The sequence below is a fragment of the Camelus bactrianus genome, chromosome 21, assembly GCF_048773025.1.
Source record: "Camelus bactrianus isolate YW-2024 breed Bactrian camel chromosome 21, ASM4877302v1, whole genome shotgun sequence".
In the NCBI taxonomy this organism is placed as follows: Eukaryota; Metazoa; Chordata; class Mammalia; order Artiodactyla; family Camelidae; genus Camelus; species Camelus bactrianus.
The window spans coordinates 501,519-517,701 of NC_133559.1; the positions used below are offsets into that span (position 1 = coordinate 501,519).

The 16,183-nt window shown below is 53.8% G+C and overlaps 1 protein-coding gene and 1 long non-coding RNA gene across 9 annotated transcripts in view; one reads left to right on the top strand and one right to left on the bottom strand.

Moving 5' to 3' along the window:
* The window catches only part of ANKRD11 (ankyrin repeat domain containing 11), a 136,543-nt gene extending 130,315 nt beyond the window's left edge, over positions 1 to 6,228 (top strand). For 5 of the 8 annotated variants that reach the window (XM_074349166.1, XM_074349170.1, XM_074349165.1 and 2 more), the window contains 5 exons: positions 1,896 to 1,994; positions 2,061 to 2,204; positions 3,439 to 3,531; positions 3,664 to 3,738; positions 5,338 to 6,228. In XM_074349166.1, the coding sequence (XP_074205267.1) occupies positions 1,896 to 1,994; positions 2,061 to 2,204; positions 3,439 to 3,531; positions 3,664 to 3,738; positions 5,338 to 5,523 (597 nt within the window). In that variant the 3' untranslated portion in view covers positions 5,524 to 6,228. The remainder of the gene's footprint in view (positions 1 to 1,895; positions 1,995 to 2,060; positions 2,205 to 3,438; positions 3,532 to 3,663; positions 3,739 to 5,337) is intronic. The other 3 variants (XM_074349171.1, XM_074349169.1, XM_074349172.1) reach the window with 1 other exon arrangement.
* LOC141574333 (uncharacterized) lies at positions 389 to 5,453 on the bottom strand. The gene is made up of 5 exons (XR_012501233.1): positions 5,319 to 5,453; positions 4,782 to 4,939; positions 2,044 to 2,301; positions 702 to 750; positions 389 to 600 (listed from the first exon to the last, which is right to left on the bottom strand). It is a non-coding gene; the product is annotated as an uncharacterized LOC141574333 (long non-coding RNA).
* Positions 6,229 to 16,183: the final 9,955 nt, after the last annotated feature.

The following is a 16,183-nucleotide window of genomic DNA, read 5'->3' on the forward strand; positions in this document are numbered from 1 at the left end:
GAGTCTGCCCCCAGGCCGCCCGCCTCCCCCGGACCCTCCTCCCGCTGGGCCTGAGGGTGCCTCTGCTGTTTCCTCGGTGGGCTTCCAGGCTGCTCCCGGGAAGACCTGGCCTTCGTCCGGCCCCCACCCCTCTCAGCAGTCTGTTCACATGCCCCCTTCCCTGGTGACTCCCTCATGTCTGCACGTGTGACACACCCAAGCCCTGCCGTGCACACTACCCTCCTCCTTGTTGTACCCACATCTGGGCTCCCCCCACCCCCTCCTCCTGGCCCACAGGGGTCTCTTCTCCACACAGCAGGCAGAGGGGTGTGCGGCTAACAGAGCCTGCCCTCGACCCCCCTCTGCTCGGCAGGAGCCAGAGCTGCCCTAGCCCCACCTGTCCCACGCATGCAGTGGACTTTATCTTGACCGTCCTGTCCCACCTTCTGTTCGTCCGTCAGGCCCAGGATGGGCCTCAGTCACAGCTGTCAGTGCCTGTCAGGACGAGCCGGTTCCCAGGGCCTCCAGAGGGGCCTTGTCACACACGTGTGTGCCGCTATCAGGCCTCAGCTCCCTGCTGGCAGCTTCCCCAGGCACTGGTGCACTGCCCGCATCCAGCGTCTTCAGAACAAGGACCAGCGCTGAGCAGCGAGGCAAGGGTCTCGCGCTAGGGGTGGCTGCCCCAGCCACCACCCTCTGCCAACCTGCACGTTGCAGTTTACCTGATGTCACCAGCCGCAGTCCCTGCTCTGAGCCCTGACCCCAAGCTGCCTGGGGAGGGAGACAGAGGCATTAGATTCAGGGTCTCAGAGAGTGAGTCTGAAAGAAAACGGCACCTCGACTGCCACAGACAGCCTTGCCTTCTTCCTGCCCCTACCACTCGCTCCTCTTCCCCTGGCTCTCGGCCTTCAGAAGAGAGCTCCGTTCCACTTCCTGTTGCCACACAGTTGAGACCCAGGCTGTTAGGGGAGGGCAGGCCAGAGGCGAGGGGCCCCCCCACCACGAGCCTGAGGGCCAAGGCCTTGGCACCCTCTCCAGAGGGTGGAGCCAGAGGAAGCTGGAAGGGTGGCTCCCTGAAAATACTCAGACCTGGGGCCAGCCTGGACAGGATGCTCTAGGGAGACATGAGCTGCCACCTGCCTGGTCCCACCGCAGGCCGCTGTGCAGCATCAGGCAAGGAAGTCGCCCTGGGGCCAGGCCATCAAGGACAGGGGCTGGAGCTGAAGAGACCTCACAGGAGGTAGTGATTTCATATTTTGAACTAATTTGAGACCAAAGACTTTAAAGACAGCGTGGGCCACTGATTCATTCCCTGTGGTGGGGGGGTGTCTTCGCTGGGCTGCCAGTCTGTGCTTGTGGACAGCACTAGCCTGTGACCTATGTGGCCTTGGCCGGCAGGGGCTCCTGGGTGGTCCATCTTTCCCAAACACTCACTTCCTGGCCCCACGGGATGTTCTGGTTCAACTTGTGCTATTAGGACGCAGGTGTGGACTGCGTTTCAGAAGCACTGCCTCCTGGGAGAAGCGCCGTGGCTGGTTGGAGGGTGGCCTCTGGCATCGCGGGGGTATCTGCTCTCTGGCCTCACGTCTTTTCCAAAGTGACCCAGGCGAGCCCTCTCCCTCCCTGCTCCCCCTCCCCAGGAGACCATCAGGCTCAGCCTGTCTGCCTCTTGGCGCCTGTGTCCCAGGGGGTTGATGGCTGACCTGGGGGCGCGTGGCGCCTGCTGAGACCAGAGGGCGGTACACACTCCCTTCTCTGCATCCCCACCTCCGCAGTGCCCTCCCTGTCCGCCCTCCCCACCTCACGTCCGCGTGATGCACGCTGGTGGCCTGGCACGTTGTGTTTCACGGGCTGTGTGTCTGCAGGGCCGACTCCCGCGAGTGGGCCTCTGACCCTCCGTCTCCCTCTGACCGCAGATCGCACCACCCCCCTCCCTGGCGGAGCCCTTGAAGGAGCTGTTCAGGCAACAGGAGGCCGTGCGGGGGAAGCTGCGGCTGCAGCACAGCATCGAGCGGGTAAGAGGGCGTGGCCGGGCGGGCGCAGGCACGTGTGGGCCCTGCTCACCTGTCCCTCTCCTCCAGGAGAAGCTCATCGTCTCCTGCGAACAGGAGATCCTGCGGGTTCACTGCCGGGCGGCAAGGACCATCGCGAACCAGGCGGTGCCATTCAGCGCCTGCACCATGCTGCTGGACTCGGAGGTCTACAACATGCCTCTGGAGAGCCAGGTCGGTGCTGCCCCGGACTGCTCACATGGTGTGCCCAGGGCCGGGACGGCAGCAGCGCCTCCTCCGTGTCGGTCTCTCGGCAGCGGCAGGTTTTCCTCTAAAACACACGCGCTGTGGGTGAGCAGCACCCAGTACTTCCTCAGCGAGGGCCACAGCCCTGGGCTGGCTGGGTGCTGCCCATTGGCCCAAACACACAGTTTGCCTTGACTGTCCCCTAGAGCAGTCCTGCCCGCCTCCCCTCGGGCTGGGCTGGGCCCACCTGCACCCCTGTTCCTCTGATGCCTGTTTACCTGTGCCTTGAAGCCCCCCCCCCCCCCGCCAAGTCCTTGGTCACGACTGAGATGTAACTCGTGCAGAGAGTGGACTGTTGTGTCCACGGCCACCCTGATCGGCTTTTTGCCGGCAACCACTGTAGCTTTTTGGAAACAGCCCAGAATGTGTCCTTCTGGGCTTGCCTTCTGCCCCACTCAGTGCTCTGGCTTCGGTGCCCAGTCCCCTCCTGACAGATGCCTCCTTGTGACCACAGGCTCATGGTGGGTAGGGGGACACGTGGATCTCGGTTTCTGAGCAGCACTCCTGGGTTGGCTACATGGTGACGTCGTTCGGTGGTTAAAAACTTCAGTGCGTTAAGGATTTCCCATTCATGTAAAAACCTTAAAGGCTCTATCTCTAAAGTTTCCCTGTGTAACGTGCTGTGCACAGGGACAAGTCTCTCTCAGCAGAAACGTCTGTTCACGATGGTTATTGTAGGGATCGGGTGGAAGTCTCGCCTTTTGTATCCAAAAGGAAAGGAATCTGCTCACCTTGAAGGGACTGCCTGGGTTCCTTCTGAATGTCAAGGGGAGAGGGGTCCAGGCTGCGGTCTCTTGCCTCCACTACGCTTGTTGTGGGGCCTGGGCTCAGCCCCTAGGCGGTGGTCCTGCATGGCTTTGGTGACAGAGACCTTCACATGTCGTCCTTGGCCTGATGGCCACCCTGACGCCCAGGGGCCGGCACTCTCCTTGCCCTCCCGAGGTTGCCCCATCGGTCCGTCTCGGCTACGGCGGCTGTGCACGTGCGGACCTTGGCGGCAAGGCGGCCTCACTGCCCTCCTGAGCCTGCGGAGCGGGAGGGAGGGCCCTGCCGGTCAGTACTGGGCACGCTGTGTGGATTCTGGAATCTGCGCCCTTTCAAGGCGGTGGGGGGGCCTTGCCGCGCCTTCCAGATGCCCACACGGGGCCTGCTGTCCTTCCAGGGCGACGAGAACAAGTCGGTGCGGGACCGCTTCAACGCCCGCCAGTTCATCTCGTGGCTGCAAGACGTGGACGACAAGTACGAGCGCATGAAGGTCAGTCCCGGGGCCGCGGCAGGGGGCGCCGGGCGGCCGTATCCACAGGAGATGGCTTTGGCCCCGCTCGGAGCCCCGCCCAGGCCGCCCCACCCCTGTGTTCCCTCTCAGAGTGTCTTCCCTCCTGTCCAGGTGTGCGGGGAGCAGCTCCTGTCACCAGCTGGCGGTCAGGCCTCTGTGGGACCCCACCTTGAGCCCTCCTCAAAGGTCACAGCACCCGCCCACCACCGCCGCTCTGACGTGCGGGCCAGTGCAGCAGGCGGGGGGGTAGCTTAGCAAGTGCGAAGCCAGAGCTCGTGCAGCCGTGAGGGCCGCACGTGGGGTCCCCTCCAAGAACCACAGCAGTAGCACCAGCTACAAAGTTCCCACCCCGAAGCCAGCACCCCTGGAACCCCCACGAGGCAAGGCCCAGGCCCCCGTGCGCCCTCAGTGCCCCTGATGGTGGGCACAGGCCCAGAGCAGGGCCCCAGCCACCACGGCATCCGACAAGCCCCAGTGGTGGTGCAGAGCTCCCTTCCGCCCGCCAGCCGGCTTGAGGGGAGCTGTTTCTCCTCTTTTCTGTATTAAAGAGAATTAAAATTCAGTTTGGTGCATTAATAATGCCACAGTCTAATTTCCTTAACATGCAAAGGAGTTAAACTAGGAAGGAAAAGTGTGGGCAGGAGGCTAGATTCGTGGTGTGAGGAGTGCGCCCAGACACGGACGGCCAGACCTCGAGGACGCCACGCTCCAGTGACCACTTGTTTCCCAAGCACACGGTCACCGTGAGGCTCCTCAGAAGACAGACTGCCCGCCCCCAGTCCCCGCAGCCCTGCAGCCAGCGTCGTTTGCTGGTTCTGAAGGGTGAATGGAGGCGCCTCCTATTTCAGTGCTGTAGCCCAGCGGTTTCATTCCAGTTGTTTAAAACTCAGGGACCACAGTCCAGTAAAATGGAACCCTAGAAGCCCAGGAACAGTGAGTAGAGGGAGGCTGGGTGCCCCGACCAGGCCAGAGTGAACACTGCGTCCTTTAACTTAGGTAAAGCCAGCCCGACTGCCGAGGGCACCTGGGCTGCTGTTCTGTCAGCCTCCGAGTCTGCCCCGAGCGTCAGACCCGGCTGGCACGTGCTACTGAGAGAGTGGGGACACGGCTGCCCCGCCAGGCGCACGTGGCCTGTTCAGAACAAGCTGGAGGAGCTGTTTATCCTCACACATGTGTGTTTTTTTTAAACCGAATTATTTTGAGCCGAATTAGAGATGATGATGTCCTACCTAAATACTTCTGTGCTCATCCAAGAAAGTGATTCGCTGCGGCCGCATCGCGCTATGTCCGTCTGCCTGCTGTGCTGTCCCACCCGCCTTGGGCCCCACCTGCCGGCCTGGGCGCGTCATCCTGGTGGTGGTGGTTTCAGTCTCTACCTGCCACTTGCCTAAAATGAAATACTTAACTGTTCACTCTTAGGACCAACTTAATAAACCCAGGAGTATTAAATACTGTAAAACTAAACTCTGGGTAACTCTTTCTAAAAATGGCACTTCTAAAAGGCAAAGTTTCTACTGTAAGTGCCAGACATAACTGAAACCAGTAGCAGCAGCCAGACATGATTGTGAAACGAAAACAGAAAAGCTCTTGCACGTTCTGATTAGATGCTGTAGTGAAACCCGGGGGGTGGGGGGGGGCACAGAGCAGTGACAGCCAGACCCCCGTGTGGCCGGGACGAGGCCCCGGTGTGAGAGGCCGTCCTGGTGCCCGTCCTCCCAGAGGGACGCGGGTGGGGGCGCGCTGGGGTCCCGGCCCCTGCCCCTCACCTGTGCGTTTCCCACACAGACGTGCCTCCTGATGCGGCAGCAGCACGAGGCAGCGGCCCTGAACGCGGTGCAGAGGATGGAGTGGCAGCTGAAGGTGCAGGAGCTGGACCCCGCCGGGCACAAGTCCCTGTGCGTGAATGAGGTGCCGTCCTTCTACGTGCCCATGGTCGATGTCAATGACGACTTTGTGCTGCTGCCAGCCTGACGGCCCGGCAGGGGGACCCAGACCAGGCCGCACGTCTGCCTGCTGCTGCCGCCGGGGCCGGACAGCGGAGGGAGACCATGTCCTCAGGCGGGGACACCAGGGGGAAGCCCGCACTGGGCCCCGGGCGCAGCTCCTTCCTCCCGGACGCGGGGATGGATGCGGCGGCCTCGGGGCCTTTCCAGCCAGCTGCACGGGTGTTTCAGGAGCTGTGACACAGAGTGCGATTTTTAGAATTTCCTGTTCCATTGTGATCAACTGAGGAAAATAAAACCAAGGTGTCCACCCCTCACAGACAGCGACCTCCAGGTCGGAGAGCAGGGAGGGCGCTGGCCCGGCTGCTGTCCTGGCCTCACGAAGCTGCCGGCGGCTGCGGGCCGCAGACAGGCCGCCCGCCCGCCCGCAGAGGGACGCTAGGGCTCTCGGTTGTGTTTTTAATGGAGTCAAATCCACGTGGTTTGTATATTTTTTCCTTTAATCTTGGGCATTTTGTTTCTCTTTCTGAGAACATAACTTGAAACACTACAGAGCCAATAATCATATAAAAAGTGTACCCGTAAACGCTGTACAGTTTTATACACGTTCACAATGTACTTTTGCTGCCTTCTAGATAATTTATTTTGCAACACATTACTGCACAGTTGTAAATAACTTATGTACTGTAACATCACTTCAGTTACGTGTAAAGAAATAAATTAATTAATTACACGCTCTTTGTACACGACAGGCCCCTCGGGCGAGGCCGCCGTGGCTGAGATGAGGGTCACTCCCTAAAAACTCCAGTGTCTTTGAATTTTTTCCTCCCAAACAATTAGCTTTCAATTTTGAAACAAACGCTATTTTCCCCTCCTTTCCTTCCCTTACTAGGACCCAGAGGGGTTCCTCTGCTCACGACAGGGGTGCTGGCGGAGGAGGGGGTAGACGACAGACAGACAAAGGCGTAGAGATGAAAACAGTGGCTGAGCGCTGTGGCCATGGGGAGACCAGGGCACAGGCTGCAAAGACTGGTCTCCTGGCACCCAGGCAAGCCGCGACCCTGAGTCCCCGGGGGGCTGAGTGTGCTGACAACTCCCTGCTCCGAGGACACCCATGCTCACCCGGTTCTCCTCTCCAGGGAGCCCCGCTCCGTCCGCGACCTGTCTACTCTCTGGTCCAGCTAGATGGGTGCGAGGCCGTGGGTCAGGAGTGGACCGTCCCTGCTCTCGGCCTCGGACACCTCGTGCTCCTCGCCTCTGCACTTCCCGTGCTGGCGACAGCTGCAGACACGCCCCATTCAGGGGTGAGGACCCAGGCTCGCCCTTCTTCTTCGATTTGTGCTAACCCCCCGGCTGGGTCCGAGCTCAGTGTCCCTCAGCGGGAGGCAGAGCCCCAGCATGAATGAGTCGCAGAACTTTGGTCCCAGAAGCTTCTAAGCTGCGAGTTAGCCTGTGGCTGTTTGCGCAGGGAGCCCAGGCCCACTTAGGGCCTCCGATTCCGTCGTGGGGCCAAGACGCTGGGGCCAACCCCCAGGGCTTCTCTCTCTCTCCTCCAGCTACAGGGCCGGGATGGGGCCCAAACACAAGTGCAGAGCAGAGCAGCTGCGCCCACACTGTGCCCCCGCTCAGGCACCACAGTGATGCCACGGTGTCCCCCCTGCAGGGCCTGAGCACAACTTCCTGCCATGAGACAAACAGCTCAGCTGTCTGGCCACTCACAGGTGGGCTCTGCCCACTAGAACGTTTGTGAAGAAGGTCCCGGAACCGAGGCCGTCTGGTTCTCCTGCTCACCCCAGTCTGGGTGCAGCAGGCTGTGCAGGTGTTTTCAGAATGTCCACGAGCCCAGAATGGCATCGGGCCGAGCCTGCTGACCGGCCCCCGGATCTGAGAGACTCAGGTCGCCCTCAGGACAGTCTGGCTTGGGCCGGAGGAGAGCAGTGCTTTGCCCCGGGCGCAGGGTCCTGGCCTCCTCACCTGAGAGGACCTCCCCTCCCCAACCTGTGCAGACGCTTCCCAACCCCTTGGCAGAACCTGTTGGCATCAAAACATGACAACCGGATGCCTGATACCCAGGTGCCGTGGGCTGGCAAGGCTGGTGGCCCCCTGCCGATGGTACCCCCAGCTTAGATGGAGAGAGAGATGGAAGAAATTGGGGGCCTTTTCCAACCTGTGCACATAATCTCATGGCAGGCTCAGCAGCCTGGAGTAGGTGAGCGGTCTCCCCGGACATCAGCCTTCCTCCTGCAGGGCCGGCAGCTAGACTGGAGGGGAGGGCTGGCCGGGAGACCTGCCATTGCAGCCCTGTCGTCAGATGGAGGAGGACAGGGCCTCCAAGGGGCCAACACCCACGCAGTGCCTAGACACTCGAGTGAGAGCTTCACAGAGGCCCAGGCAGCTCTGGTGCCGTGGGGAACCCCGAGCCTCCTTCCACAATACAAACCTATCTTTGAGTAACCCCAAATGTTAAACATACTGGGTAAGACAAAGTCAGCTCTGACAACCAACTATACTTCAATTAAAAAAAAAAATTTTAAAGTCAGCTTTGATAAATTATGTTCAAAGAACTAAATAAAATTATGTCTAAAAAACTAACATGACAGAGAACAGTCTCACCAAATCGAGAATACCAGTGAAGAGAAACTAGCTTCAAGAGAAAATGGAAATTCTGCGGCTGGAAGTACCGTAACCGAGTTTGTGCAGAAGGGCCAGCACACCTGAAGGTAAGTTAGCTGAGACGATCAAATCCGAGGAACAGGAAAAAAAAAAGAACGAAGGGAAGTGAACAGTTTCAGGGACCTGCAGGATGTGCTCAAGGGAAGCAGTGATGCTTACAGGGGGTCTGGGAAGAAAGGCCGTGAACTTTATGTCAGCATGGTGAGGCCACGGTACCCAAAAATTTAGTCAAATGTTACTCTAGGTGCTTCTGTGAGGGTATTTCTTAGATGACGCTGACATTTAAGTCACTGATTTTGAGTAAAGCAGATTATCCCTCAGTATGGAGGCCTCAAGAGAAAAAGACTGATGTCCCCAGTGAGGGGGGAGTTCTGCCAGCAGACCTGCTCTGACGTCACAACGTAGCAGCAATCCCTGGGTTTCCAGCCTGCCAGCCTCCACAGTCCTGGAAACCAACTCCTTAAAATCTACAATTGATCCATCTACGTATCTTCCAGTAATTCTGTTTCCTTGGAGAATCCTGATAATACATTAGACAAAGACTTAAAATCAGCTTCTATAAATTATGTTCAAATAACTAGAGCAAATCATGTCTAAAGAATTAACATGGCAGTAAGAGAATGATATCTTACCAAACAGAGGGAACCGAGAGAGGAAAAGATACAGAGACGAGGGGAGTTCTGTAACTGAAAGGCACCATGACTGAATGTGAGTTCATGAAGAAAGAGTCAGCAAGTCTGGAGGCAGGCCAGTTACGAGGGCCTCACTTGTGGAACAGAAACAGAAAGACCAACAAGACGCCCAGAGCTTCGGGGACCTGCCAGCTGCTGTCAAGTGTCCCAGCGCACACTGGGCGTCCTGGGCAGAGAGGGAATGGGGCAGAAAGAGTATTTGAAGAAATAATGTTCAAAAGTTACCCAAAATTGATTAAAAATACTAATCTATCTCCGAGAAGTTCGATAAACTACAAACAGTATAAACTCAAGGCCGCCCGCACCCAGAGGCGTCGTGACTCGTCGTCAGAAGCAGGATGCTGAGAGCCTGGACCAGAGCTCAGCCCCGAGGAAGGGCTCTCCGCGGACCGGCTGTCGCCTTCTCAACAGAAACCGCGGGCCCCGTGCCAGTGGGACAGCGCCACATCCCAAGAGGAAAAGACCCTCCCCCAGGCTCCTGTCCCTGCTGCAGCTACTTTTCAAAAAATGGAGAAACAGAAACATAACTGCTCGCATGTCTGCCCCTCAAAAAATCCTGGTAAGAACCCCTCACGCTCAACTGAAAAGTACAGAACAATAACCTGAATTCACATGAAGAAATAAAAAGCATGGCTAAAAGGAGCTACACAGGGAGACAGACAGTGTTAATGCATTTTTGCTTTAAGTCTTCCGTCTTACACCTGCCTGAAGATAAAGCAGGAACGACAAGGTGGTGGCGCACGTGCAAGGGCGTCGCTGCGTCACAAAGGTGGGGAGGAGGCGCCTGTGTTGGAGCGGAGTAAGGACGCTTCTGAAACTCCCTTACATTCATTTCGGCTAGGTTATTTTAGTTAAGATGTTAGCTGTCCTCCTCACACCAAGTTTTTAAACATGTAGAAAAGAAACGGGAATTTACATGGACACAAGAAAGCACCTAACACAAAGGCGCAGGGACGCGGGAGCAGAGAGAACAGGCTTGCAGCAGGTGAGAGCAGCAGGATGCCAGGCGTCTTACAAGGAATTAAATGTACACGGGTTAGACTTTCCAATTAAGAGGCAGAGATTGGCAGAAACGCTTTTTAAAAGATTATGACTGACTGTATGCTTCCTACAGGAGCCTCGGCAAACACTGCGCACTAGGAAGGGGAGCCAGACAGACGGCGCTCAACGGGGCAGGCCTCACCCCGTCATTCTGTCGTGGGGAGGGTGAGAAAGAAGAGCAACAGGAAACAGGAGGCTCCCCTGGAACCAGCCAGACCCCCACCGACAGCGGCAAAGCCTGTTCTCCAGGGCACGTGGAGTACTATGCAGGAAAGGCCGCATGTTGGGCCATAGAACAAGCCTTGGTAAATTTTAAAAGACCGTAGTAACATAAAGCAGGTTCTCCAACACAATGGAATGAGATCAGGAAGCAATTAACAGGTGGGAATTTGGAAAACTCAAAAACTTTGTGGAAGTTAGAAACCACACTCCTAAATCCTCAAAGACAAACCACCAGGGAACCAGAAAACACTCTTGAGGTGCTTTGACAGGGAGAGAAAACGCACTGCAGCACCACATGGAGGGGGCACTGAGGTGGAGCCACCGGGACCCCGGGCGCAGGGCCAGGAGGGTGCGAGCTGCACGGGGGACGGTGAGCAGCGCCAACTCCAGACAGGAGTCCGAGGCCTGCCCAGTAGAGCAGCGAGTGCGACTGGGAGACGCCACAAGCCAGGTCCTGCTGACCCAGCGCCGAGTGTACAACCGTCTTCCAGCCTCGCCCGCCCCAAATGAACATGACGTGAAACCCAGAAGTGTGTGCTGCGGCCCAGACAGGTCCGGGAGCGACCACCCCTCTGGCCGGAGGAGGGAGGAGGCTCAGATGCTCCAGGGACGCCCGTCCGCTCCTTCCCTGTGCGCCCCTGGCCGGGTCCGGGGCTGGGGCCAGAGGCCCGCCAGGCTGAGAAGGAGAACTTTCTCGGAGCAGCTGTGAGGCCAAGACGCTGAGGCCGACCCCCAGGGCTTCTCTCCCTCCTCCAGCTGCAGGGCCGGGACGGAGCCCAAACACAAGTGCAGAGCAGAGCAGGGTAACAGAGGCCCAGGTTTCTGTGCAGAAGTTCAGAAGCGGAGGGGACAGGGAAGCAGAAACTCCAGCAGATGTGGAGAGAGAGGGGCTCAGCAAGCCATCCCATAAGGTGGGTTTAATCCTGGGCACAGCCCCACCCTCCCCCCGGAAGCCACATGGATTTGTCCCCAACTGGCCCGCTGCAAACTTCGGGAACGGAGACCCTGCACACCCACATCCCAGGCGGCCACCACGAGACCCACACGTGGGACAGACCAGAGGTGGGAGGCTGCAGTGACTGCATCCACAGCCACAGGGCAGCGAGGACGGACAGCGGGGACCTACCCAGGACGGTGTCCTGGAGAAACAAAAGGAACCAGCCTAATAATTTCTAAACAAGATCCAGGCTCTTGGGACATAATAAAAAAAATTCTTCACAAGAAAACCAGAAAAATTTCCCTTCCCCCAGGAAAAGACAGTCAGCAAACACCACCGAGAAACTGGCAGAGGTCCTGGGATAAGTGGACAGACACACAACACTGCTCGTGATGTGAATGCCGCACGGAGCAGTCGCCAACGTCCTTCAAACAAATGTCTGATGTTAAAAATAAAACATCTCGTAAAAGAAACAAAAGATAAAAAAGAAAGCACGAGTTGAAATTTCATGAATGAAACAATAAACCAAAGTAAGCTCACTGTGTGGACCTGACAACACCACGGAGAGATGCACTGAAGCTGCAAATTCATAGAAATTACTCAATTTGAATTATAAACGGAAAAAATATCTTTATAAATGAAAAGATCCTGAGGGACTTGGGACATCAACAAAAAGCTGAACGTGCACGAGATGGGGTCCCTAAGAGAGAAGAGAGAGACGTGGTGCTGAACTGTAAGGAAACGAAATGCGGAAACACATTTCAAGTTAGGTGAAAGGAATAAACCTACAGATTCAGAAAGCTGAGCAAATTCTAAAGAGGAAAAAGCACATTACAGTTTTCAAAACTTTCTTCACAAGAACAGCAATGGAACACTGTGAAGCTGCCATAAACGAACACCAGCAGAGCACAACACAGCCCAGGACAGTGTCTGACACACACAAGACACTCAAGATACAGAACAGAGAGCTCTGTACAGAGTCTGACACACAGCAGATACCAAAGGTACAGAGAGAGAGCCCTGGACAGGGTCTGACACAGAAGAGACCAAAGGAGCGGAACAGAGGGCAGTCTTTTCAAGGCCTGGTTCTGAGATGACAAGCAGAATGTGGATCTGGACCCATAATCACCTAACAATTTGTACAAAAGTCAACACCAAGTGGATGAAACCTAAATAGATATCGTGAAATTCAAAAACTCTTACTAGAAAACAATGCAAAATCTTCAGAACACTGGATATGACAATGATTTCTTGGACTTGATACAAAGGCACAGGGACCACAACAAAAATAGAGTAATTGGACTTTATGAACATTCAAAAATGCAGCAAAAAAATTAGATCAATGGAGTAGAAAGACAACCCAGAAAATGGGAGAAAATGCTCACACGTCATACGTCTGATGAGGGATGAATATCCAGAACAATAAAGGACTGTGACTCTTCACCACAGAAGGCCAACAACTCAAGTCAAAAATGGGCAAGGGGCTTGAGCAGAGATTTCTCCAAAGAAGATAAACAAATGGTCAGTTAGCTCGTGGACCTGACCGACCATCAGGGAAACGCAGATGAAAACCACAATGAGGTAGCTGCTCACACCCGTCGGTATGGCTGTTAACCACAAGAACGAAACAGAGCACAAGGTGCGGTGGTCATGATGTGAGAGCTGTGGGCTCTGCGCACTGCTGGTGGGAATGGAAGATGGTGATGGTGTGGCCACTGGAAAACAGCATGGCGGCTCTCTACAAAATTAGCAATATAATTACCACGTGATCCAGCAACCCCACTTCTGGGTGTATACCCCAGGAGAACTGAAAGTGGGGTCTGGATGACAGACAGACAAGGGAAATGTACATACAGACTAGGGAATTTTTCAGCCTTTAAAAGAAATGGAGCGGACAGGGTCCAGCTCAGGGGTGGCACATACTTAGCGTGCATGAGGCTCTGGTTCAATCCCCAGCACCTCTGCTAAATAATAAACAAACTGAATTATCTCCCCCTCATAAATAAATAAACAAAACTGTACCAAAAATAAAAGAAAAAAGAAAAGAAATGAGGTACTGATAGATATTTTAATGACATTATGCTAAATGAAATAAGCCAAATACTGTATGACTCCACTTACGAGGTGCTCTGAGTAGTCAAAGTCAGAGACAGGACAGTGGTGCGCACAGGGCTGGGGGCGGACAGTGAGCAGCACCTCCTGGAGGCTCAGGTTTACCAGCTGAAAGGGGCCTGCGGCTGCGGGAGGGCACAGTTCATGTGTGTGCACGTCACACCACTGAGCCCTTCCCTCAACCACGCTTAGGACAGTAAACTTTATGTTATGTGTATTTTAACACAATAAGAAAGAGACAGTCTTGTGTGAAATAAAGACGTATGTAATATAAAAGTGAAAATAATCTCAAGCAGGCCCACACTACTGAAGTGGTAGAAGTCCTGCAGCAGAAGTAGAATAAAATCAGACAGCGTTCTGCATCTCCATGAGGAAATGAAGCTTTAGAACCACTAACTACGTGTTAAACAGGTAAGGCTCATTTTAGAAAGTTCTTTAGAACATACACCGCCTGTGTAAAGAACAGTAACAATGCAGGGTGTGGACTACAGCACACGCAACACAACATGTACAACAGCAGATAAAGGAAAGTATGGGGAAACGGCAGTGTTACTGCAGGGTGACAACGTGAACAGTGTCCTGTCCCCTGCAGGTAGACTGTGGGCTGTTCAACATAAAGACCCCAAAGCAAAGAGCAGAATAACAAGACAAAGACTTGCAGCTAATATTGAGGCGGGAAGCCCCATAAAAAGACCAGCAGGAGCCCCAGGCAGCACCACTACTCTCCTGCCAGCACCATGCGGTTCCCTGGCCCAGAGGCTCTATCTCACTTTCTGCCTCTGAAACGGCTAACTTCTAGGAAAGTGGGCTCCCTCCTGATTGGTCCACTTCCCTCCCTCCTGATTGGTTATTTTTCTCCTGCCTTATTGGTCCATTTCTACAAAGCCTGTTCCTAATTAGTCAACTTTCATTATACCTCATTTGCATACGATGTTGCAAAGTGTAAACTGGTAGCCTATAAAAGCCAGTGTAAGCCTACAGACGGGGCCCAGAGCTTGGAATGTTAACTGTTCTGGCCCTGCTGGGGTAATAAACCTGAGTTCTCCAACTCTGCTTCTCTGGCCGGGATTCAGGTTGCTGTCGCAACTGAGCTGTAACACATTATTTCTGCAACAGTACGACAACAGAAATAAAATGAACTTATAAAAACATTGACCTAAAGGCAGAAATAGAAGAAAAAAGAACGAAGAAGAGATGGGACAAGTGGAAGCCAAACAGCAAGGTGAGAGACACAGCTAAGCAGTTCAAAGGCCACACTGAGTCCTGACATCCTGAACACCCTATGAAGACACAGACTGTCAACCTGGATTGAAAACCAAAGCCCAACTACACGGTGCCTAAAAGAAATACACTTTACCTTTATTTTTTTTTTCGAGGTTTCCCCCCCCCCCCCCCCCCCCGCTGTGGACAGATAATTAGATTTATGTATTTGTTATTTATTTATTTATTTAGTGGAGGGACTGGGGATTGAAGGCAGGAGCCCTGCATGTGCTAATAAGCACATGCTCTACCCCTGAGCTGTACCCTCCCCTGAGAAACACACTTTAAATACAATGACATAAACAAGCTAAAAATTAAAAGATTTGAAAAGCACACCGTACGAATACTTAAAGGGCTAGAGGCGGGGTTGTGAAGTTCTCAGATCTAGTTTTCAAAGTCAAAAGAATAAAGTTTAGAGATTCAAATTTTCCTTTTTGTGAACCAAAATTATACCACATTTCTTATCTGTACAATCCATGAAGTAAAGTTTACTTACCAAAAAAACCCAACAACAACAACAAAGAAAGCAAGCTAGACGCTGGACTCTGGGCTGTGTTCACATCGAACCAGGCAGGTCTCAGGAAAGTGCACGACCAGGGAGGTGGCTCCCTCCATGATCCAGGGGCCAGTCCACACAGGGGACGCAACACCTGTCGGTTCTGTGCACCTAATGGCGGTTTTCAAGATACACGTACCAAAGAGCAATTAAATTGCAGGGAGAAACAGACAAATCCATAATTTTAGTCAAAGACTTGAATGCCTCTCTCAACAGCAGACAGGGTGAGTGGGTGGGTCATCAGCTGTACCATTGACCAGAGTGACCTAATGAATATATATAGGGTGCATCACACAGCAAAGTCAGCAGAACACACACGTTTCTCATGTGCGGTGGACATTCAACAAGATACGCCATACCTTGGTCATAAAAAAGTACCCCCAAATTCCAAGGATTCAAGTTGCATGAAATACAGCTAACCCTTGGCCACCAGGTGGGTCAGTGGAACTGCGCTCGGGAGCAGCAGAAAGTCTGGGACTCACAGCCTGCCCCCTGCACCCGGGCCCTCCGTCTGCGCTTCTGTGGCCAAGGCGGCCCGCGCAGCGCTGCGTGTAAGAAGGCCCTCCCAGCAAAAACCGTGTGGTTCAAGGGTCAACTGTATGTTCTTATTTTTACAAATCTATAACAGACGGATTCTTCCAAAATCTCTTTAAGTTTTGGGAAGTAAATAATGTGCTTCTTTAAAACCCATGGAGCAGAGAAGAGATCAAATGGGAAATCCCAAAGCTGGGCCTTTGAAAAGGTCAGTAAGCGTGGTAAGTCCTCAGCCTGACAGCTTGGGCGGAAAACAACCGAGACACAAGTCAGCAACATCAGGAAAGCCAAGGCGGCACCACTGGAGAGTCTCTAGATATCAAAGGAATAATACAAGAGCTTTATCAACAACTTTTATACCAATAAATTCAACCACTTAAAGGAAAGGACAAATTCCTTGAGACACAAATTATCAAAGCTCATTCATGAATAAACCCACTACCTGAACAGTTCTAGATGTATTAAAGACATTGAATGTGCACATATTTCCATTAAAAGAAAAACCCTCCAAACCTTGATGGCTTCACTGGTGAATTCCACCAAACATTTAAGGAAAATATAATACAAATTCCATGTAAAATCTTCCAAAAAATTGAAAAGAAAGGAATATTTTCCAAATCATTCCATGAAGCCAGCATTAACTTGACAACCCAAAGAGGCA